Source organism: Crinia signifera, chromosome 2 (assembly GCF_055691185.1).
Source record: "Crinia signifera chromosome 2, ASM5569118v1, whole genome shotgun sequence".
Lineage (NCBI taxonomy): Eukaryota > Metazoa > Chordata > Amphibia > Anura > Myobatrachidae > Crinia > Crinia signifera.
This window is the reverse complement of record NC_139218.1, coordinates 379,702,913-379,728,976: the sequence shown is the minus strand read 5'-3', so window position 1 is coordinate 379,728,976 and position 26,064 is coordinate 379,702,913. Positions and strand designations below refer to the sequence as shown.

Sequence of the window (26,064 nt, the reverse complement as noted above, 5' to 3'; positions counted from 1 at the left end):
GGGCATGCGGCGGCCAGGACCGGAGTCCATGGGAATGTCCAGCGCGTCATGGGCATCCCCATAAAAATGCTGGTCATTGGCAGGGGATTGTGCCCAGAAGAGGTGTGCCGGGGCTGGCGGCTGACACATGACATCAGCCACTCGCCCTGTCTTCGGCCGGAAGCCTGCAAACATAAGTTAGTCTCCACTGACTTTTATTTGCGGGCCCTGGAGAAATCATCCGATGGTCAGCGACCATCAAATGATTTCTCTGCCAGCGGGCACAAATGGGAGGGGATGTGTGTTCAGGGTTGCGAGGGGAAATAGCGCGGGGGGGGGGGGTATTTGCTGGGACGGTGTAATAAGAACTTGGTAAGCTGAGCATAGTGATCCTTAAACTTGGTTTATCCACTGAAGTGGGTCACAGACTCTACGGCTCGTTACAGTACAGTGCTGCACACCCAGGGGCTCTCATCTCTGCTCCAGTACAGTGCTGCACACCCAGGGGCTCTCGTCTCTGCTCCAGTACAGTGCTGCACACCCAGGGGCTTTCGTCTCTGCTCTAGTACACTTATGTACATTCAGGGTTTCTCCTCTGTCCTCCAGTACGGTTCTTCACACCCATGGGCTCTCCTCTCTGCTCTAGTACAATTCTGCACACCATGGGCTCTCCTCTCTTCTCCAGTACAGTTCTGCACACCCAGTGGCTCTCCTCTCTGCTCCAGTACAGTTCTGCACACCCAGTGGCTCTCCTCTCTGCTCCAGTACACTTATGTACATTCAGGGGTTCTCCTCTCTGCTCCAGTATGGTTCTGCACACTCATGGACTCTCCTCTTTGCTCTAGTACAATACTGCACACAATTGGGCTTTACTCTCTGAGCCAGTACAGTTCTGCACACTCAGGGGCTCTCCTCTCTGAACCAGTACAGTTCTGCACACTCAGGGGCTTTTTTCTCTGTTCCAGTAAAATTCTGCACACACAGGGGGGCTCTGCTCCAGTACATTTCTGTACACTCAGGGTCTCTCCTCTTTGCTCCAGTCCAGTTCTGCACACTCAGAGGCTCTTCTCTCTGCTCCAGTACATTTCTGTACACTCAGGGGCTCTTCTCTCTGCTCCAGTACATTTCTGTACACTCAGGGGCTCTTCTCTCTGCTCCAATACATTTCTGTACACTCAGGGCCTCTCCTCACTGCTCCAGTACAGCTCTGTACACCCAGGGGCTCTCCTCTCGTTTCCAGTACAGTTCTGAACACTCAGGGTCTCTCCTCTCTTCTCCAGTACAGTTCTGCACACTCGGGGACTCTTCTCTCCTCTCCAGTACAGTTCTTCACACCCAGGAGCTCTCTTCTCTGCTCCAGTACAGTTCTGAACACTCAGGGTCTCTCCTCTCTGCTCCATTACAGTTATGCACACTCTGGGACTCTTCTCTCTGCTCCAGTACAGTTCTGCACAATCCAAGGTCCCCTACAATGCATTATGCTGTCAATCCAACACAGAACACACCTGAAGAAATGCTCTTGGTTATCCTAACAACAACAGAATGCGGGGAAACAAATGCAGTACGGTCAAGAATGCATCTCTGGATTTGTTAATGGCAAATGAAGACCCTTTATCTGCCTGATAAGAGAGGGTTATTGATTAAACAGCAGTACCTATCGTGCATCAATATTTCATTGTGTTTATAAGTTCATGCATAAATTCTGTGCTGCAAAATGTACATTTACAGCAATACCGTAGCTGGAACCAACCTGACAAATGATCCGGTCCTGCCCGCTACCTAGAACTACACAATTTCAGTATAATTACTTTCCCCCCCGAGCAATGCAATTCATAATTATATTTCCCTAATCCCATGGTTAGTAATATACACGTTGTATAATCATTAGCAGATTTGTACTCACCAGGTACGCCATATGGCCCAGGAATGAAGGAAAACAACAGCCAGCCAATTACTCTACCAGACTGCAAATCTAAACTGATATTTCCAGGACAGACCAGTTGAACTAAATAAATCATAGCATTAAATGTGATGAGATCTGCCTGCCGGTGGCTAAATAACTAATTGATATGAAAACATTCAGTAAGTTGTAGCTTTTTTTTTTGCATCCTAAAAATACCCCCTGGGAATTTATACGGGTCGCTTACATCCACAAATTACAATACTTTCTACATATTTAAATGTAAAACATTTTACATTGCAGAGCGGTTGTACACTCTCCCGCTGTTCATTCCCTTATCCATACATCCCAGCTTTCTTCTGTGTTCAATCAGGACCTGCTGTGCCAGGTCTGACAATGGGGCGGAGCTACTGGAGGGGCGGGCATGGCCTCTGGTGGAGGAAGCGTGGCCTAGCACAGCAACCTGGTTTCCGTCATTTTGGGGACAAGCCCAAAGCTCCCTGATGAGTTGGGCATCCCAGGGTTCCCTTCCCTGCACTTATAGATGCATATTCCTCTGACACTGTCCACTGACACCACATGACACTACTACCCGTGGGTGAGACAGCGTCCTGTTAGAGGTATTGTCACGTTGTGTTCTGGACAGTTGGGAGGTATGTTTTATCCAGTTAGCTTTTTTATTTTCTTTGTAAAATTATGCAAATGGGGGGGGGGGGTGCCCAGCGGTCAACATCACCCCCTCTGCATAAGTCTTTGCCCCCTCATTATGCAGTCCCTTCCCTTTGGCGTGACATGTCCACTGAAGGGGCCTTAAAAGTTGGGAGGTATGGCTATACTGATTGTAAAAAAGACACCTAAGGACGTGATGTTAAAAGAGAATGTATACACCCCCTATAGATAAGAAGTCATGTGATATATAATGTGTGAGCTGTAGCGTCAGGTGTCTTGTTTGCAACTTTTTCCATCTACTAGCATCTTATTTGCAAAATGCAAAAGCAGCTTCTGTTCATCAAAATGATATGCAGCATGCCTATATTCTGTGTGTGCACAAGCAGCTTCTGCTTATCAAAATGATATGCAGCATGCCTATATTCTCTGTGGCTGTAAATGCATACCAAATGCTACATTATACCGTTTTACAGGAAAACACTGTAGAAATTCCATTTCGTATGCAGATGCAGCGCCAGTCATACTCTGTACACAGACATGCCCCAGTTTGCAAATAAGATTCTGTTAAATGGAAAAAAGTTGCCACCCGCTTTTACAGAGTCACACAGAGCTCACACATTATGGCCCTTATTGTGATTGACTCGGTCAGGCGCGAATTCGCAGCGGGACCGATGTTTTGCGCATACGCATACGCTGGGAGTGTGCGAACTCGGCGCTAAATCTGTTCGTCGAGTGCACGTTCCCATCCTTTCGAGTGGGGGTGGAGAGGGGCTTGGGGTGCTGGCCTGTGCCATTAGCTTATGTGAACGCTCATTGTTTCATGGGCGTTCCCATGATAATGCTGGGCGTACACATGCTAATGCATTTGTGAAACACGTGCGGGGGGGTGGACAGCTGACATTACCGGATGTTAGCTGCACGCCCTATTCCCTGGAATTCTACACGCATACTGTATGTACGAGTGGTCTGGATCACCGTTACATATGTGTGTGCCTTCACCATCATACGACGGTCGACGACGATCAAAAAATGGGGGAGGTTCCCACTGGCATGCGAACGGATGTTTATGTAAAACATCCATTCGCATGCCGGGCGAACAAACCCGGCGTGCGAAGGGGGGCCGGCCTACCACCATTCGCAGGGCGGGTTCTGGATGACTCGCAAGGGTGCAAATTCACGCCCGAGCAAGTCAATCAGAATAAGGGCCTTTATATAACGCGACTTGTATAGATGTATGTGCAAACATCTGTCTATGACCGATTTGCTGCAAGCAGCATTTCATCGTCTATTTTATGTATGTATTTCAGATTCCATGTCTGGCAAACAGTTTGAACTCATTGTTCAGGGCTTCAAGGTCTTGTGGTTGAGGGGATTGTTCTAGATTTATGTGAGAGAAAGGGAGCAGAGTGTCATCTCCTGATACTGTCATAACTTTCAGCTGGCTGTCAGGCTGAGCATGACCTCAGAAGCTGAGTTGTTTATCCCAGACCAGCTCTCTTGGAAAGATGTCTCCGAATGAGACTAGCCAGGCACGGCGGACTCTACTTAATAGTTTCCTAGTACATTAAGTTTCAGAAAACCTTTTTATTTAACAATAAAGGGCTATTAAACCTAACTGTTATGGGAGCCATTTATCCTTGGCGCGGCAGTGGGGTCATTTGTTATTGCTGCTAAAGGGGCATATTTATCATGATTTGTATGTGTGCCCTGTTCAATATCATCTCTTTCTGTTGCCCTATTCGGCAGCCAGGAACAGAGGGTAGATGTATGCGGCCTGGTGAAGTGATCAAGTGGAAGATGATAATGCATCGGCCAATCAGCCCCCAACTGCCATTTTCACCTCCAACCTGTAACTTGACAGTTAGCAGCTGATTGGCTGTTGTGTTATCACCTTCCACTTTATCACTTCACCAGGCTTAGCATGTGGTCCCTGTGCATGTGGTCCCTGCTGCCAGAGGTTGGCCCGAGTCGGAGGTCTGACCGGCGGGCAGGTCCAACCTACGACTCCGATCCAATATGCACAGGAACACTCAGTGAATACACGTTGCCTAGCAAGCAGCTCTGAATGACCCCTCATAGGATGGGGTGTCATACACATGCGATTTTGGCCGATTTCACACGATTTCTCGGCCCAATCCGTCGGAATCGGGTAAAATAGGCCCAAATCGCATAAATTTGTTGGGGGTCTTAAGACTCTTCGTAACAAAATCCTAATCTTTCTGTTGTCACAGTTATTAAAAACTCCATTTAAATAAAATCACATAGGTGATGAATTGTATCATGTCTTTAATTACACACCCCCTAATGATTTTCTAGAGAGCTGAAGCGTCTCAGCGTAAGATCATGACAGCAGCGACTTTTCTCGGTGGTAACAGTACAGCAGGGGAGATGACACAGTGTAAAATTGTGCTTTAGTTCTAGCAAATGTGAGATGGAACATCCAGTGGGAGGGCGTTTTCTGCCGCCGTGCCGCTGAGTTGATAAACAGCACAGCAATCAATGTGTAATAATCAAAATTACCTGACTCAACAGTGTGGAAAGCTGCCATCTCATCTCAGTACAGCTTCACAAGGCGTTCTCACTGTCAGGAGGAAGAAATCCAAAAGCTAGACAAAGCTCAGGGCCCTGGAACCAGGGACAGATGCCCGACACGTCTTTTCAAGTCCTACAGTTTTTTGGAACGTGGTTTTTAAGCTGAAACAAAATTGTATCTTCTGTCCTGATCACACCTCCCTTACCCGCCTTGCCACTTGCAAGCTAACCATCATTCAGCTAATTGCATTTAGTCGTATAGGCTGGTAGTGTCTAAATATAACGAGTGACTGACAGGTTGTGTTGGTGACTGTGGAGGCGACGTAATCAGATGATCAGTAAGGTGTCTTGAGCGGAAGGAAAGCCTCTCTTTGTTGTGATTACAGACTATTTGGCTCATTAAAAGGTATGCCAAATTTATTGGCTCTGATTCACTTCTGACATCGGTTTAAAGTCTTTTTGAGCGACACAGAAAGAGTATTAAATAAACCTGTTCTGCTCGGGCTGGCTCTGATTGAAACATATTTTACCCATAGTCCTGCATCTGCTGCCCAGTCTGTCTTGCTGTGCAGGTGCACTGGATAATCACGCCTCTACTTTCAGCGCTAGTGACTATGTTTCAATTCATTCCTGGGGTGATCTACCCAACTCCAGGGAGTGTGTGCAGTTTCAACTGGTGCAAGGTGGCATGGGCCGTGATGTCAGTACAGAACACCGCATGATACTGGCTCAGACTGCAGTCCCTAATGAGACTTTTGGGGAGTAGTCTCCGACGTTACTTTGCCTAGCACTGGAGATATGTTTCCGACAGCATTGAAGGCGGATCTCGTCAAAACCGATCCGACTTTAAAACCAGTTGGATCTTTTTTGCCGGAAACGGTCGTGGACGTTTCTCGACATTCCACAACCGTTTTTACTGGCACACCAACTTTTCACCACTCAACAGGTAAAATATTGAATTCCACCTGCGGAGAAACTGTCAAGCCAGGCAAAAGCAGGCCAGGATTCCGACCATCGGAACATTTAGACAGGTGGAATTCTGACTCCTAGTTAAAAGTTGATGCTTTCCATAAAATTGTTGCACTCATTTCAAAACACTACCAAATAAATTATCATTAAAAAAAAATGAAAATGCTACAATTAAACTATAAAGTGACTATTATTGATACCACATAGAAAACCTCAACTTTTTTTTGTTAAGTTTTTTTTCCTTTAGTTAGATGATCGTATGGAATGTATGTTAATCGTATTGTTGACATAATTATTGTATACATAGTGTCATTTCATTGTTCATGTCATATGCTCTGTACGATTATGTCAAAGTGCCATCTGGTGGCAGAAAACTGTAGGGCATTGGAATTTATTGTAGCGCTTTAGAAATCCGTTCATTCGGTGTGATGTGTTTTGTAAAAGGCCATTTACGGCATACATTGTATGAATGAAGATGCGCTATGTTAAAGCTTACTTTAATGCAGGCATGTCCAAACTATGGCCCTACAGCTTTGTTGAAACTACAAGTCCCATCATGCTTTGCCACAGTTTTGCTATTAGGGAGTGCTAAAGCTATGGCAATGCATGCTGGGATGTGTAGTTTACCAACAGCTGGAGGGCCATAGTTTGGACATCCCTGCTTTAATGCTTACTTGAGCTGTATGAGCTTGCTAAATCCAGGAGATTTGACCTATGGTTTCCTGTAACACACCCCACCACCATTCTATCATACTCAACCACCTAACCACAATTCTATCACCCTCTACCCTCTCCCGGGCACAGGTGCAATGGCCCTTCGGGAATCTTGCCTATGTCTTCGGTTGCCATTCCAACCATGACTTAATTGTCTCAAGGGTATCTTCCATGTAGTATGGATGGCTATTATCTACCAGTGGCTCTCAACATATCAGTTTATTTGTCAATTTAAAAAATACGATTAATCCATGCGCTTCCATCCAGGACATATATTTGAGATACATGACTGAGGAACAATTACCTAAAACAACCATTTATATAGAATACTGTTAATTTTAAATTATTTGCTTCTGTTGTTGACTGACAGGTGACGGTGAGTGACGGCGGCCCATCATCCAAGCAATCCACCGTCTGGGTTGTGGTCCAGGTGCTGGATGAAAATGATAACAAGCCTCAGTTTCCCGAGAAAGTTTATCAGATCAAACTTCCAGAGAGAGACCGTAAGAAAAGGGGCGAGCCCATATACCGAGCCTTTGCCTTCGACAAGGACGAAGGTCCCAATGCTGAAATATCCTACACCATCGTCGATGGAAATGAAGACGGGAAATTCTTCATTGACCCTAAAACCGGCTTGGTATCTTCAAGGAAGCAGTTTGCCGCAGGGAGTTACGACATCCTAACAGTACGATTTCATTATCCATTCATTTCACGTTGTTGAACAGTGAGCTACAGTAGAGAGGTTATTTACAAGGCTAATGCAAAATCAGAACACTTCACTACCTACTTGTATTTTAAATTTGCAAGTGTGATCGGCCTGTTCCCCTGGGAAGCGGAAAGGCTGGAACAGCATGATACGGCATTAGGCATTTGTCCTTAATTTGAAACAGATCTGCCCTACGCTGTGTTCAACAGTTTACACTACTACAAACCAAAAACAGATATTCTGCAATCCAGTGGAGCGAAGTGTTTTGATTAAAACCGTTAATGTTCTGTCTGCCCATTTTTTAAATGTGTTTATTATAAGTTTTATATAGAATTCAATTTCTACTGTAATTATCAATTTTAGGGATGTGTTTCCTGCAGGTAGGATTCCAAAGCATCACGTGATACAGTCAGCAAGTGCAAAACACAAACATATGGCTTTATCCACACAGAAAGTGACAATAGTCTAACTTTATATAACATAAGTTTTTATTATTATAGATTTTTTTTTATCATCGTCAATACATTTGTATAACTGAGCCAAAATAGAGTTTATTTTTATAGTCACAAGAATTGTATAAAACACATATTAATTATTATTATTATTATTATTATTATTATTATTATTATTATTATTATTATTATTACTATATTTTTATTATCATCATCATTAATAAATTTGTATAACAGACCTAAAATTGTTTATTTTGTCACAAGTATAAAAAATATAAAAATACTTCTTATTGGTTATATTATTATCATTATTTTTTATTATTATTACTTTATTATTATCATCATCATTATCAATTTTTTTTTTAAATGAACACTTAGAATATTAATTAGATTATTATCATCATCAACATCAGAACATTTATATAATGTTATCAGATATTTGCATAAATGCATATACAGTATTATTATATTCATCATCATCATCATCAAAGCATTTGTATAATTGTATAAATTTTTTTGTATAACTGCATTATTATTATTATTGTTGTTGTTGTTGTTGTTCTTCTATTTCTTCTTCCTTGTCTTCTTCTCCTTTTTTCCTCTTCCTTCTTTGTCTTCTTCTTCTTATTATTATTTCATCAGAAGATCTGTTTAACTGAGCTGAAAATTAGTTTATTTATATTGTTACAATGTGTTCACAGCATTTACTTTATTATTAAGGGACGATGTAACAGAAAATTTTGGGAATGGGGTATGATCTGTGTATATTAGATGAGGGATGCGTAACCCAGGAATGATTGCATAAAGTACCCCCCCCCCCCCATGCTCTCTAATAATAAAGGTGGGCATACATCAAGCCGATTTGGACCGATTTTGGCCGATTGCGATCAATCGGCCCGATAAATCGGACCAAATCGGTTCTTTGTGACATAGGGTCGGGTCCGATGCGCGGTCCCGTGCGTATCAGACCCGGCCCCAGGGGTCGGACCGGCGGGACAAACGATGTGATCAGTCGGGGCGGTGAGGAGCAGTGGGGGCGGGCGGCTGGGGAGGAAGCAGTGGGGCAGCAGCGCGTTACCAGATCAGTGCTGGCTGGGCGGGCGGCGGTGACCATCAGTCTCACTCTCCACTGTCCATCTCCAGCGCTGTAGCGGGCAGCAGCCGCGGCTATTAGAACTTTAAAATATGTCAAATGACTCTCCGGCTTTTGATTGGCTGAGATAGAGCACTCTCAGCCAATCAGCGGCCGCGGAGGGAGGCCACTGATTGGCTGAGAGTGCTCAATCTCAGCCAATCATTAGCTGGACAGTCATTTGACATATTTTAAAGATCTAATAGCCGCGGCTGCTGCCCGCTACAGCGCTGGAGTCTGGACACGGATAGTGGAGAGTGAGACTGATGGTCACCGCCGCCCGCCCCAGCACTGACCTGGTAATGCGCTGCTGCCCTACTGCTTCCTCCCCAGCCGCCCTCCCCCACTGCTCCTCACCGCCCTGCAGCTCCCTGATATTTTTTTTACATGTGATAAATCGCATGCGATTTATCACATGTAAAAAATGGCACATCAAAGTCCTCATCGTATGTGAGCCTCCCGGGGAGCTGTCGGGCGGCTCGGAGGAGAATAGGGTCCGACTTGTCCTTAGGACAAGTCGGCTCTATGTATATGGGCCTTAAGGGGTGCTACGTACTGTAACTTATAGAGTCTTCCCAAAGTAAACTGAAAGGATTCCAACATACTTTATGGGAAATAATAGAGATTTTTTTTTTAAATAACAGATAAAAGCTGTAGATAACGGGCGTCCGCAGAAGTCCTCTACTGCCCGTCTCCATATTGAGTGGATTAAGAGGCCCACACCGTCGCCAACACCTCTCACCTTTGATGAACCGTTCTACAATTTCACGGTCATGGAGAGTGATAAAGTTACAGAAATTGTGGGTGTAGTGACAGTGCAGCCTACCAATACCCCGCTCTGGTTTGACATAGAAGGTAAGATCAATTGCTATCAAAATGATTTATTATTATTTATTACATTGTTATTTTATTTAATATGTAAATCAATATATTGCATTCAAACCCACATCCCTAATGTATTTATTTACAGTTTCTTATATAGCGCAGCATATTCCTATAGGATTCATGATTTCCTGATTCAGAGGTGCATTACGTAATTGCACGGAGAGAAATGGAATGTCAATGAGCGTTCCTGGGTGGTAACGGGGCGGTGGCTAGGTAGATATCTGCACATTGCAATCAGTGGCTGCATCAACAGTTGTACTACCTCTGCCGCCGTATATATCGGCAAAGAAACTCCGCCTCGATAGGGCCGGTGGAATCTTAAATGGTGTGTCTTACTATGCACGGTGACGGAAAACACCCTATCCAGTCGTCACCTCAGTAGGAAGACCATAAACTGTGACATTAGCGCAAAGGCACAGTCAAGGCTGCAATTACGCCCCCCCTCTGAATCAGGTCCTATATGTTGTACATGTTTTAGTCCCTTTTTTATTGTATTGAGGGTGGCACTCTTACCCTTCTCTTGCTGGAGATAATGCCGTCGGCGGATTTATACAGCTGTTTGTGCCACTTGTTTTATTTGTTCTATTTTATTTGACTCGCTCTGAAAAGTATGTGTAATGACAAAAGTATGTTTTATCCTGAGCCCTTTTTTATGTATTTGTTCCCTGTCTCCGTAACTGTTGTTCGTGCTCTATATATAAGTTGCAGATTGTTCTGCTGGCTGTCAGCTCTACCTGTGATTAGCATACCAATGCTAGGGACCCATCTCGGCACAATTCTCTCTCCTTTCAGTTTAATACATTCAGAAAGCAAGAGAGAACCGTCTGCAGCCGACTGTGATAGAATCTACTTTTAAGGGAAAAAATCCAACGCAATATGTTCTTTGGTGAATCTCCGAATTATTTAAATAATATACATGTAGATGTAACAGCTTCCTGGTATTTAAAAATGGCCGTAAGGTAGATGAAGTTTGTAGCTTTACAGCTTTGAATTTAAAAACAAAAAAACTATCATAGAAAGTCATTTTTTTATTTGCTAAGTAAACCTGGCAGCCATAAATCTGCAATGTTCAATTGGCGAAACACTCATGACCTTAATATTTGCAGAATGGAATTATGCTCTGTCAAATTTAAAGAGCATATAGGTTAAGTAGTCTAAGGCCGGGTACAAATTACGCCGATATTGGATGTTATTTCCGGGCAACCTTCAGGCAATGTGTATGCCCAATTTGTAGGCTTACCACAGTTGTTAGCAATGTTTATTGGATTGATCTGCTGGGGAGTCAACCAGAAGATATGGCTAACCATGTAGCATGACATTGACAAGGGTGTATGCACTGGCCAATTCAGATTGGTCAGCCATAGATCGTTCTGATGTGTAGCCGGCGTATGACCCACTGGCATTAAATTGCATTCGGGAAGCCTACCCCTCAGTCTAGTAAAGAGCACAAGTAGAAAAAAGTAAAACGCGTATAGTCATCAAAACTTACTATAGACTTTACCATCATGTTTCCCACATTATACTGTACATATTGAATAAAACATATTGCAAAAATGCATCGCACCCACTTATAAAATGTGCATGAACACCCTAGCGGCAATATTTTCTATAATTTCACATCCGTTGTCTTTTTTTTTGTAAAACGCGTGAAATTACTGCCAGTAAGTACGTGGCCTAATAATGTACAAGTTGATCTGTGTTAAGTTACTCTGTTTATTAGGAATACGAGATGAAGCGTTTGTAGTTTATTGTCTTCGTTTGCATGATGTTTTCAACTATTGCATAACGTTAACAACTGAATGTCTTATAATAATTCCGGTTTTTACCAGCCTCCCAATTTCCAGGTGTTTCTTTTGCTTTGCTTTGACTAATATCCTAATTCTCTCTTTCTGTTTTACATTTCTTTTTTTGTGTTGTAGTATTGACTCCTTAAATTTGTTGTGCACTTATCTTGTCCCGTTTGACTTACCTCTCTCTCTTTTCTCTGCGTCTGCCGCGCTCTCTACCCTTTTCTGCTGACTGCCCTGTCGCAAGGTGGCAAGCTTGCCCGAGAGATGTTCTATATTCTGCAGACAGCTTGTGGGCAGAACTGCTCTTCAGAAGGTATTATTGGTGCAAAATGCATTTGCTAAATTGCTGCTATATCGCTCAGACCTTCTTTTTTCATTATCATTTTTTTATTTGCACAAATTTTTACATCGTTTCTCTATAAATATTATGTTTCATCACATCCCGTCTCCTCCGTATGTTCAGTCTGTAATTTAAAATCGAATTTTGTTCTAATATTTTAACTGTAACGAGACGGGAGGTTGGCGGGGGCGGCTGGGCGACCAGGCAGATGCCAGTTCCATTGACTAGCATATAACCTTATCACATTAAATCCTCAACAGAACAAAATGCAATGATTACATTGTGTACGCTACTTACATGAGGACTCAGATGATGTATGCCAGAGCATTTGTTTAAGTAATATCCATCTGAATTTATTCCCGGCAACGTAAGCTGCTTGAAGATATATCGCAGTGATAGCCACAAGTTTCTAGGTCATAGAGTTTATTATACCTTTTTAATATATGTGATAATGCAACGTAACTGTAAATTTTGCGGCTGTTATAAATCACTGAAGAGATCTGTGACCACAAGTTCATAGAGGACACAGATTTCCAGGCTGATTTGTAATAGCCATAATACCTTTACAGTAGAGGGAAATTTATTGCTTTTTATGTCGCTGCCTTTAAACCCAGTGATTTAAAAAAAAAAAACTAAAATCACCTACTGTATGTATTCCCACATTTTCATCCCAATAGCCCCTCCCCCCATGTTACTCAGAACCAATCAGTTTTTAAAAATAACCTGCCACACCCTCAGATCGCACTAACCCCCACTCACTGGGTGCACCCTAAGAGGGTGTGTCCTTGCCATCTTGGAGGTGTGGCCTATAGTTTCCATAATGTACAGTACCTCTGGACCTGTAGAAGCGTCCATGGACAATTAAAATGTAATAAGCTGTTACTATGTATTTACATACTTCCCAACAGTCCTGATTACCGCGGGAATGTCCCGGTTTTCGGGGACATTCCTGCGCCCCTGCCGCGGCCGGCAGTGTCCCGCGGTGAGGGGGGCTATTGGGAGTCCCCTTGTCGGCTGCTGAGCAGCGGGGAATAAACGCTGTGCCAGGGGGCTAGGGGCATGGCTAAAGGTTCACAGAGCCTCTGGGTCATGCCCCCATAGCGACAAAACTGGGGCGTGGCCTCGCGGGAGTGCCGCGAGTATAGACCACGCCCCTTTAATTAGGCCACACACACCCCAGTAGAGGCAGTGTTTGGGACTTTAAGTAATTAGGGTCCAGTTTACCACTTTGATGTTGCTGTTAGTATGGTGAACTAATAGGATGAATACTCATCTAGCCATAATTCCGAATATTAATACTGTACATAGAGAATGAAGAGAACATGAACGCCAACTCATTGGGAAAACCCACTCACAATCCTGTGCCGGAGGCAGCCATCTTTCATTTCACAAAAAGACCTCCAAGTGATTTATCTTCTTTCCCAATCTTTTTAGGATTTAAGATTCCTATATTTAAGATTCCTATAGCCCTGAACATTCTAACCAGATGGTACAGAATCTCCAGGGTGCATCTCAATAAATGGGTGGCGAGTTGCTCGGGTTACTTACAAAAGAATTGGTTGAGTGGTCAGGGGCAGGGAATTGCCTATAAAAAAAATGCTTATCTGGTTATTGGTTGCAATGCACATGGGAACCCTCATGCTTGGAAAGAGATAGGGCTCTCCTAAGAATGGCCATCAGCCATTGAGGATTTTATATGTTGAATGCTTTTACCGTCGATGGGGAGACGCACGTGGTTTCTCATCATCGATAATAAAGGAACAACTAAACTATTTTTGGTACTTGTGAGTTATCCGGGCTGCCGATTTCTAAATCGGGTCGGATCGGGCACATCGCATCGCATCGCATGCGACCATCGGATGCGATGCGATGCGATGACCCGATTTTTCCAAAGGAATCAATGTTAAAATGGACTGAGTCCATTTTAACATGGAATTCAATGGGAAAAAGGGGTCCTTTTCATACCCCTACTATCCAAGTGGGCATGGAGTTGGATATAAACCTGTGGCGAGCGTAGCGAGCCACCGAGCCCGAAGCGTGGCGAGCGTAGCGAGCCCCGCGAGGGGACACAGAATACCGTCCCCTCGCGGGGCTCGCTTCGCTCGCCACGCTTCGGGCTCGGTGGCTCGCTACGCTCGCCACAGGTTTATATCCAACTCCATGCCCACTTGGATAGTAGGGGTATGAAAAGGACCCCTTTTTCCCATTGAATTCCATGTTAAAATGGACTCAGTCCATTTTAACATTGATTCCTATGGAAAAATCGGGTCATCGCATCCGATGATCGCATGCGATGCGATGCGATGCGATATCGCATCGCATCTGATTGTATGCCTTAACTTAAGGCATACAATCAAAAAATCGGCAGCCCAGATAACTCACAAGTACCCTATTTTTTTCCTTTAAGGTACAAGATGTAGAGCTAAGATCCAGCACCCATTGCTCATGTGAAGACCCCGCCCTTGGGCTCTGATTGGCCTGCAGCCTTGGGCATACAAAAGCAAGGGTTGATCATCGGTGGGTGAAACCATATATGGTTCTCTAGTAGGTGGTTTTACACCATCAAGTTTATCGTTCAATGGGACCCTTGATAGTGACCATTGAAGGATAACCCACCCATGGTCATCCCTAGGCTCTCTTTCAGAAAGAGACATGCTCACTGTGACTCTGGATCTGTGGGTTCTCTAACCATTCACCAGTGTTAGAGAGTGAACCCCGGAAAAATTGTATAATTCATTAAACCCTGCTCGGATTTGCATGAGCCACGGCCACATATTTTTGCATCAAACTTTTCCCACCATCTTCAAATGGTCAATAACATACAGTAGCTATTACAAAATGGCATGTTAAATGTGCGTTTGTGTCTGTACTACAGTATATTCTCTGTAAAGCACTAAAATACACATGCTGTATATAATTTTTTTTTAATAAACATATTAACTGCACTCAAATTACAAAGCTCATGACAATAGGAGCAGACATAAGAACTGTTATTATTACAGTACATCGATAAAGTTTGTTTGTTTTGTTTTAAACACTCATACAGGTATAGTGGGATGTAAAGCGGCAATCATTTCCAATGCAAAACTAAGTGGGGTATTAAATCCTCACCGCTATTTCTTGATGGGGAAATAGCGTTGAGCGCCTATTCAATGTTGTCTTGATCGACAGCATTGAAGAGGCAGATCGAACAGAACGGGCGCAACTTTAAAAGCTGTCGGGCATGTTTTGACGAGAACGGCCGTGAATTGTCATGATCATGGCCTGGATCTCAACAGTCCACAGCCGTTTTACGCAGACACGCCCCTTTTCGCTGATCGGCAGGACATTGAATCCCGCATGGCAATTTGCGGTCGAGCAAAACGAAAATGGGACAGGGTCAGTCGTGACCCACGATTCAATACCCCCTAATGTCTTCTAACTGATTGCCGCTTTAAAAAAAGGTCCCAGTTCGGCTGGCATCTTGAGCCTCTGGCGAACTCGGACACTATTCATCCGACAACTAGTGATGTCTAGTTTGTTCTTTGCATCTTCGCAAAAGTGTGGCTACCACAAAGAGGTAACTTTTATCCAAGCACCGAACTTGAAAAAAAAAGTGAAGCCATTTACAGCAGGCTCTACCTTAAGCTGATGCTTTTCATCTCTGGCAACGCCATTGAAAATGTTATGCTTATTTTATTTTTCTCTTCTAATTAAGAGAACAAAGTATTCTCTTTGAAAAATACTACGCTCTCCCAAGGCGTTCAATTAAAGACTTTCCTTGAGACGGCATTCTTCAAAAGACTTTACAGTCAATTTTTTTGCATAATTTCCCAGGCAAATCAATTAAACCGTTAATTGGAAGACGCCATGACATTTTTTTTTGCATATCATTTAAAAAGTATATATTCTAACAACCATTCCCAACTACCTTGGTAGATCGAACGCTTAAATTAAACGTCGAGGGTAATGATGTGCTCAATAAGTAATTATGACCGGTCTGCACATGTGACATCATTAAGGAAGGCATTTGTGGAAGTTGTTGAATGGAACACAAAGATGTAACACTGTCCATTGTGCTTTAAAGAAATGCACCCGTCACCTGTACTCAGTGGAAAAACCAGCCATATTGTGGACTCACAACGGGCCGGTCATGTGACTGGCTGTCATTGGCTCTGGGAGAATTTATAGCTGGATTTCTCCAGGGAAACATACTCACCTAGTCCTCCTCCCCTGCTCTGTATTGAATAGTGATCTGCAGGTAGAGCCAGACTTACATGAGAGGTAGTTGGAGGGTGTAATAGTTGAGCAGTTATAGATGTATGATGTCTGCGGTTGGCAGAAGTTGTATCATTGCCATCCACTTTGTCATACAGGAAGTGTCTGTTCTACCACTTACACAAATGCCTTTCGATTGGTTACTACAGGTAATATATGTTTTACAGGAAGTGCTTCTGCAACCATTATTCAGCATAACTGGGCCGAGTAAAGACACACTTCTGCAGCTCTTCAGAGTCCTGTGGTGATATGCGCACAGATATCTTTATTTCTATAGTCCCGCTACCCACTGGCTCTCTCCAGCAAAAGAGTATGGTTATATGCTTCTAGTCAAGAATACAGCTTCTGCACATGTGAAACAGGTTGTGTTCTCCTGTCATGGGCTACAGGTGCATACACACTAAGATTTTTTTGATCAGTATCGTTCATTATTTGGCCCTCAACGATATTGGTCAAAATATCTTTCAGTGTGTATGCTACGAACGATGAATGATGATGCGCTTACCCACCACTCCTTCATCGAGGTTGTTCATCGACTGTGCAGGCAGCTCAATTTGGATAACATTCAAAAATAGTCTATAGACTGTAGCTAGTTTGTTCGTCTCGTCTTTCATCCAGGACACGCTGGTCTAGATTGCTCACCAATTTGTAATTTAAAAAATAGATTTAGTTTTGCTAATGGTCATTGAAGAGGCAAGTAGGGTGATGAGTACACAGGTGCTCCTGCTTTGCAGTATAGAGCAGAAGGACTTGATACACTACCTGTGGAAGGTTTTGCATCCCTCATTGTTTAAATCTGACAGGATCGTCCAGGCAAAGTACCATTAAATGTAAAACCTTTAAGTGCTAAATAAACAAAATAAAGACAGCCCCGAGGCTCCCTCTTTGTCACGAGTAACTGGAGACACACATCAATCTAAACATAGCTGTTAGGTAAAAAAAGGTAACATTTCATATGAATAAACTGAGGGGTCCAATAGGGTGAATAATTGTACTATTTCTCCTGCTCAGGCTATGGCCTATGCTCTGATCAGGCTTCCTATCATGCGGTTGACTGGCAGGTAGGACTCCCAATAGAAAGTCACTGGCTGGCTTTACCAACTCTGAGGAGGTGGCAGATTTTACCTGGGGGTGCATATAATTGAAATGACGCCCTAGACATCCTAGAAAATGATAGACAGAATCGAAAAATCGAAATATGATTGGTTGCTATGGGTAACACCCGCACCTTTCACTTTAAGAACCTTTAAGTGTGGATAACCGCATGTGCATGTATGTTCTGTGTCATTTCCAAACTGCACCCACAAGTGTTTGTTTTAGGCGAAATTATGCAATATGTCCTTAATTGTTTTTTTAATCCATTTCTTTCATTACACCTTTGATTTGCTCATGATGTCATTAGAACAAATCCTAGATTTTCTCCAGGAAATGTTTCGCTGTGCAGGAATTACACTCCCTTTGCTGGATAATTCCCATAGACAGCAAACCGTACAGTAACCCAGTGTGTGCTGCCATCATTTATATTTAGTGACAGAAGGCAGTCATAAGTGGTGTCGCCGTGTGAGGGATCAGTGTCTCTGAAAGGAGTAATCTTTATAAATCTTTAACCCAAGGTTGTTTGTCGTTTTCATAGTTTTATATATATATATCTATATTTTGTCCTTTAACGGCCGGTGCCATTTCTTTTCAAGACATAGAAAGTGATATAGTTTGACAGCGTTTTAATGTAGTAGTTTTGGACAATTGCATTTTGCATTAGACAGTAAACGCGGTGGTGTTTTGGAAGGCGTACAGAGAATAATAAAAAGTGACGGAAGTTCCGCCGGGAAAGTTTTTAACACGATTTTAGGAGAGATCCTCAAAATATCCGCTAAAAAAGCCGGTGTCGCTCACGGCTGCCATTTTAGGATCTCTCACAGCAACGTTGGCAAGATGTGCAAATGCCCTACAGAGCCCCTCCCTAGTGTACATCTGTTCATCCGAATGCCCGAGAGACAACTCCCTGTCATCACCGAGGAACGCACAATACATCCCCAAGACATTATATGCATCTCTTGCGTATTCCACATTCGGAACTCAGGGGTAAAATTGTTAAACCTTTTAAAAATTAAAAGAGTCAATGTTATCCATAGCAACCAATAAGATCGTTTCTCTATTGCATCCTAGAATATGATAGACATTATCTGATTGGTTGCTATGGCGTACATCTTTTCTTTTCTAGAAGCTTAAGTCAGTTTTCCCCTCAGACTCTGCCCAACTGCAACCAAGAACAAGGCCTTCATTGTTCCTCACAACTTAAGACAACGCGAAGAAGCCGCATGCGAATAGTTAAGTAGACCCCATGATTCTCCAGCAGCATTAACTCGACGGTATGAGTTTATCAGTCTATTACATGTGGCTCCTTGCAACGCCTGAGGTTGAGGTCTGGACTTTTGACTTTGCCGACCCAAAACCTCGATCCTTTTCTTCCTCAGCCTTTCAGTTGGAGATTTGCTCTAGTTCTAAGGATCATTGTCCTGCTGCAAGATCCAGTTTCAGACGACAGATGGTCTCACATTTTTCTCTATAATCCACTAGTATAAAGAGGAGTCTTGTGGCTGTAAAACAAACCAGCTCTGTCAGAACAGGGCGTTGGGCATTAAGACCACACAAGTCCACATTGGTGTCGTCTGTCTGGAGAACATTGTTACTGAAGTCTTTTGTTTCTCTCAGATCCAATTTAGCAATCCTGGAGATAATGCGCTTGCTCCTGTTTACCCTTGGGTGAAAGCCATATTTGTTTTATTTTACAGAAACAAAATTTAACATCTGCCATATTAGCAAGGGCCTGGAGATTCCTGCAGCTTTTTAGATGTTTACAATCTCTTGGCGCAAAGTATAGCCTTATCCAGAAGTTTCCAAACGCGGCCATCAAGGTATCCTAACATTTCAGGTTCTAAGTATACAGGATCCAATACTCCAGACATCCCCGGAATGGTCCAGCTGTTACAAAGTGGTGGCACTTCCTGAGAATCACAACATGTAATGCACTTAATTAGCAGCACCTGCCTATAATGACCCTCTATACCATGAGTCTTCAACCTGTGGCCCTCCAGATGTTGTGAAACTACATGTTCCAACATGCATTGCCACATTTTTTCCTATAAGAGCATCCTAAAAATGTCAGGGCATGCTGGGACATGTAGTTCCACAACATCTGGAGGGCCACAGGTTGAAGATCTGTGCTCTATACCCTTGATGGCTAACCTTGACACTCCTGATGTTGTTGAAGTACACATCCCAGCATGCTCTGCTACAGTTTTGCTATTTGGCCATGCTAAAACTGATGCACGGCATGCTGGGAAGTGTAGTCCAACAACATCTGGAGTGTCAAGGTTAGCCATCAAGGCTCTATACAGATAGTATTTCCATCAGTGCCTGTGCCAGTGGCGCTTGCACCTTTCACATAGACGGTAGGGTTTATTTACTGTCAGAAGTAGATTACCCTACCAGCATTTTTTTGGAATGTGCGAGGAAACGCATGCAAAGGGGGGAGAACATACAAACTCCACACAGGTAGTGCCTTGGGCGAGAACTGAAATAATGACCATGAAGACGATAATGCTAACCATTGTGCCAATTATGACCTGATATGTAAAAATACAGATATGAGAGAAGACGCGCTCTCTTTTTTACGTAACTATTTATGGGGGCAAATGGACATCTAGATTATCTTCCAGATGCTGAATTATCAAGATGTGGGGTCTGTTTACTCTTAAGCGTGAAACTTTTTATTCCATTAGAATTCCTCCAGTACGCAAGTTAATATAGAAACATTTAGACTATTTACAGTAACAACTGTAACTTTAAAAAGTTTTTTTTATTTTTTTTTTAAATTGACACTTGGTGGTTTGCAAATACGGTGTCGTTTTTCTATGACACAGAGCGCAGCGGTGTAAGTATTACAGCCATCTCTCAGGCTTAATCCCTCCACCTGCTCGTGCCGAGTCCCCGCAGCCATTAGATATGAGATCGCTATAAAATTCTCCGCGCCAGCCACAAAGCCCATATGTCACTTTCCTCTGTCGCCGGTCCCACTGCAGCATGAAGGCACTTCTGGTTAAATGGATAAAGTTTGAAAAACTACTTAAACTTTACTGCTGTACGGAATAATGTGTTCTCTGTTATATTATATCAGTATATTCACTCGAGCGCAAAATGGAACTTTTATCCAAATAATAGTGTCGTCAGAATTAAATAGGATCGTTTTACGGGATGAATTAGCATAATTTTAATAAGATGCGCGCCGGCTAAATCCATATATGACTTTTATCACCAGCTACAAATGTATTTGCTATACATTTTTGGCAGGTGGTGAATACTGTATGCTATAATAATAATTATAATAATAATAATAATAATACACAAACCATATATTTCCTTCTGTTCTCTAATCTCTAGATACAAGACAAATAATAATTTAGCGCTGTGATAGGTACATATGGCTAACCCAGGTGACCCGTAAATTTATTTAGTCTCCCCAGTGTAAAAAGGAATTTTCCAATCAATTCATCAATTCCAGCTAACTAGATGCTGACAGATCTGACCGCTGCTTTCGTTGCTTACCACGGGGGTATCGGGATCCTGGACTGAGCGCGATGGCATGTTATGTTACCATGTAACTAATGGAGTACAGCTGTATGTATAACTCGATGCCTGGCTCATTCCCCTCTTATCAGTTGCAGTTGAGCGTGTCACGGTGTAAAGCAGTATAACCTTCAACACTTCACAGGTCCAATTACACAAGTTATTTCCCTTGTGTTACTCTGGCACCCAGCTAAAAAAGTGTCATTCTAGGTTTTGGGGGTGGAATTTTGCAAGAAAACCAATGCTCCAAGGGCGTGTTAACGCCATGGGGACCTGGGAGGTCCTTTTGAAGGGGAAAAAGCAAGATCTCGACCAATATGCACCTGCTTCATGACAAAATCCCCTGTTCATAAATTCCATCCTATAATTGAACTATTGTTGTGCGAGTGGGTGTAGCAGCAGTATGGACGCCTCTACATGTCCTTGGACTTTACATACAACAGCGGGCATGTATACTGGTGCCGACATCTCCAAAAGAGCTTTTGCTGTGTTTACCTTGGCACTCTCAGAAATGAGCCTTCCTATAGTGGCACACAACGGCCCAGATACTATCGGTGCTTTTATGGGTTACATATAATGTGGATGTTGTTTTCATTGCATCTCTTCTTCTTGTTAGGAGGTAACATGGACAGCGCGTTTGACATTGAGAAAGGAGTGGGGACCATTGTGATCGCGAAGCCCCTGGACGCTGAATTACGCTCAAGCTACAACATGACGGTGGAAGTTACAGACGGCACAAATGTTGCTAGTACCCAGGTAAGGGCTGTAGTGTTGCTAGTACCCAGGTAAGGGCTGTAGTGTTGCTAGTACCCAGGTAAGGGCTGTAGTGTTGCTAGTACCCAGGTAAGGGCTGTAGTGTTGCTAGTATCCAGGTAAGGGCTGTAGTGGTTGCTAGTACCCAGGTAAGGGCTGTAGTGTTGCTAGTACCCAGGTAAGAGCTGTAGTGTTGCTAGTACCCAGGTAAGAGCTGTAGTGTTGCTAGTACCCAGGTAAGAGCTGTAGTGTTGCTAGTACCCAGGTAAGAGCTGTAGTGTTGCTAGTACCCAGGTAAGGGCTGTAGTGTTGCTAGTACCCAGGTAAGGGCTGTAGTGTTGCTAGTACCCAGGTAAGGGCTGTAGTGTTGCTAGTACCCAGGTAAGGGCTGTAGTGTTGCTAGTACCAGGGTAAGGGCTGTAGTGTTGCTAGTACCCAGGTAAGGGCTGTAGTGTTGCTAGTACCCAGGTAAGGGCTGTAGTGTTGCTAGTACCCAGGTAAGGGCTGTAGTGTTGCTAGTACCCAGGTAAGGGCTGTAGTGTTGCTAGTACCCAGGTAAGGGCTGTAGTGTTGCTAGGGCTAAAAGTCTATATTTTATATAAAAAATACTTTTTCGTATTTACTGAGACGTTGGCCCACAAAGCACTGGTCACACCCACAAATTACTGGCCACACCCACAAATCGCACCACAAAGCACTGGTCACACCCCCTCCCCATTAGGCGCTTGATTATTTTGTTTTATCACACCATGTTATCCTAAATCCAGATCTACAGTCATGTTACTTCTGGTGATATCATCTGTTTTCCTCTCAGGGCCAGATGTATCAAGCTTCAGAAAGTGATAAATGGAGAGTGATAAACAGCCAGCCAATCAGCTCCTAACTGTTATGTTACAGACTGGGTTGGAAAAATGACAGGTAGGAGCTGATTGGCTGGCTGTTTATCACTCTCTATTTATCACTTTTTTGAAGCTTGATACATCTAACCCTGAGGGGTATACTGTATTTATGAAGCAGTGATAATAAGGGAGGAGACATGGCCCATGGCAACCAACCAGCACTGAAGTAACATCTATAATTTGCCTAATATAAAATTATACAGAGCAGCTGATTGGTTGCCATGGGCCACTTCTCCTCTGGCAATCTTCTCCTCCCTTATCACTGCTTCATACCTTTACCCCTCAGTTTTCTCTCCTATTCTCACAGTTGCAGGTACCGTTGGCAAGGGAAACGCACATCTTTGCAGGAGTAATACAAAATGTATTCAAATGGGTAAAGTGAACGAGAGTCAGGGCGAAGGATTCGAGGGCTGGAAGATTAGATGTAAATAATGCTTCTCGCCCTAAAATGAAACCGTTACTGTGGTTCCAGGAACTACACCTTTCCCCACAATGTCCCCAAGTGACACCCCAGCCCCTCCTGCCCGCATCAGCTCTAACATGCCTAGCGTGTTCATTGTCCCTACTCATGTGAGCAGTGACTCCGGAGTAAGGAGAATTGAGAAGTAGGAGTGGATCATTTTATATCTCAAATTTCATTTATATATATTTGTAAAACGATTGTACCTACTGTCTTTGATGGCGCTTGATAGAACTTTCCTTTCAGTAGAGATGCCATTGTTTCTCTTCTTTTTCCCATAGTCCATTATCTGCTGTCCAATATGTTAAGCATTTCCTAATTCAATAAATTGGTTGTGTGACCTTGAGGTATATTTACTCAACTGAGGGTTTACATGGATATGATGCCCACAGCAACCAATAAGATGTTCGCTTTCATCTTCTAGAAGGTGCGAGATAAATAAGTAGAATCTGATTGGATGATATGGAAAGTAGAGGCAGAGTAGCAGGCTGTAGCATGATGGTAAACTGAAATCTGTTTCTATCTACGTATAAACAGCATATAATGTAATGTAGCCATACTCCATAAGAGCCCTGGCACGATCTGGGCAGTGATGTTAGTTATAGCAGCCCAGGAGTGCTATAGAGCACTTTATATGAGACTTCTCACCTTCAGCTTGGAGCGATTCCACCTGTACTTTCATCTGCAGTAAATCATCCTTATTTTTTTTTATTTTTTATAAATCCCTGAAATTTATTGCAAGTCAGATGAATTGTGATAATACCTTTCAGAAATAGGTGGGTGATATGGAGGCTGCTAAGCAGAGCAGCGGGTAGCAGGGGGGGGACTCCCAACTAGCCCACCACCACGGGACACAGCCGGCCCCGGGTGGGACGCAGGACGGACCACCCCCCCTCAAAAAAAATGGGACGGTCCTACAAAAATCGTGACATTTGGGTGGTATGCAGATGTATCCTCCTACATACATAATAACATAATAATTAAGGTTGAAAAAAAGACGTTAGTCCATCCAGTTTAGTCCACCTATTTGACTTGTAACTACTGACTTGAGTAAGTTATTTATATGATTCCTTTAGTGGCCAAGAATGTATCTAGTTTTGATATAAATTCATTAACAGTAGGTTCTGTGACCACCCCCACCGGCAATGAGTTCCAGAATTCCACTGCTCTAATGGTGAAGAATCCTCTTCTTAATCCAGTACGGAATTTATTTTCCTCGAGCCTCAGTACATGCCCGCGTGTTCTAAGTATAGGCCTTTTAGTGAACAAATCATCTCCCAGTTCCATATGATTCCCAATGAGCATACAAATCATATCCCCTCTCAGCCTCCGTTTCTCCAGTGATAACATATTCAGCCTGGTTAGCCTATCCTTGTATTCTAGTGATTTAAGACCTTTTACTAGGTTAGTCGCCCTTCTCTGAACTGTACCTGTTCCAATTCATTATTTTCCTTTTTAAGGTGCGGTGCCCAGAACTGAACACAGTATTTCAAGTGCGGTCTCACCAATGCCTTGTAAAGAGGCACTATCACATTGGCATCCCTTGAATCCATACCCCTTTTAATGTATGCCAATGTCAGTTTGCTTTTGCTGCAATCACGTCAAACAGCTATTCTCAGCGTACCAGATTCCAGGAGACTCTGCTAGCATTGGTTGGCTTTTTTTACATTATGTTTGCCAAAACATGTATTTTATTCGCTAACACATTGTGACTGGGACACACCAGAAGACGGTGCTGAGTTATGTGAAATATGTATACAGTATCTGTGTGCAACTGAGTCTCTAAGTCTGTACAGGAAGTTCTACACTGTAGCAGCCACAGCTGTTTCCCAGTACAAGTTCCATTCCGCTCCTTATACAGACTCAGCCACACACAATATACAAGTGTCGGTACTTGTGTAGTTTCACGGCGCCAGCCTGCAGCGTGGGCGAGTGAAGCGAGCACCGCAAGCGGACTCAGACGCACGGCGCCATGCTGGCACCGTGAAACTACACAAGTACCCAAGTGTCATATATCGCATTCCTCAGCACAATCTCCTTATGTGTCCTAGTCACATTGTGTTGCAAATAAGATACATTTTTGGCCCAAAAAACTACATACAGTAGACTATTTTGTGGTGTTGTAGACAATTTATCAACATTATTTATTATTTACAGTTTCTTATATAGCGCAGCATATTCCGTTGCGCTTTACAGTTGGAAACAACAGTGATTAAACAAACTGGGTAGATACAAACCGACATGGAGGTAGGAGGGCCCTGCTCGCAAGCTCACAATCTATAGGGATAATAGGAGGGATACATAAGGATAGAATTCCATAGCATGGCAGTCCCACCAGATTACAAGACAGTCCTGATGAGTTACATATGAATGCTACTGGAGGTTGTGTGGGGGGTTCTGGAATATGATAGGCTTGCCTGAAGAGGTGAGTTTTCAGGGAACGCTTGATAGTTTGGAGGCTAGAGGAGAGTCTTAATGTGCGTGGAAGGGCTTTCCATAGGGTGGGTGCTGCCCGACAAAAATCCTGCAAGTGTAAATGGGAGCGAGTAATGAGTGTGGATGAGAGACACAGATCTTGTGCAGAGCAGAGGTCGGGTGGGGATATATTTTGAGATAAGTGAAGAGATATACAGTAAGTCGGTGTAGTCAGAGTAATGGCTTTGTATGTAAGCAGAAGTATTTTATATTGAATGCGGTAATATACAGGCAACCAGTCTTTTCTTAGGAAGACCGGTAATGACCTGCCTGTGAGCAAAAAAATCGCCACCCAAAAAGAGAGAGTACTAAGTCTTGGAGAGCGATGAAGAGAAGAAAGAGATAAATTACCAGCCAATCAGCTTCTAACTGCCCTGTCACAGGCTGGGTTTGAAAAACGACAGCAGCTGATTGGTTGGTTCTTTATCTCTTTCAATTTTATCATTTTTCAAAGCTTACAGTAGTACAGCTGGCCCTTAGTGAGCTAATTTGAGGTTTTAAGAAAGGTGGGTAATTCCAAAACAGC

At 43.2% G+C, this 26,064-nt stretch overlaps 1 protein-coding gene across 7 annotated transcripts in view; it reads left to right on the top strand.

The window, feature by feature from the left end:
• The window catches only part of FAT3 (FAT atypical cadherin 3), a 475,518-nt gene that overhangs the window by 331,583 nt on the left and 117,871 nt on the right, over positions 1 to 26,064 (top strand). For 5 of the 7 annotated variants that reach the window (XM_083170147.1, XM_083170145.1, XM_083170149.1 and 2 more), the window contains 4 exons: positions 7,134 to 7,448; positions 9,698 to 9,908; positions 11,973 to 12,041; positions 21,568 to 21,707. In XM_083170147.1, coding sequence (XP_083026273.1) covers positions 7,134 to 7,448; positions 9,698 to 9,908; positions 11,973 to 12,041; positions 21,568 to 21,707 — 735 coding nt within the window. The remainder of the gene's footprint in view (positions 1 to 7,133; positions 7,449 to 9,697; positions 9,909 to 11,972; positions 12,042 to 21,567; positions 21,708 to 26,064) is intronic. The other 2 variants (XM_083170150.1, XM_083170148.1) reach the window with 1 other exon arrangement.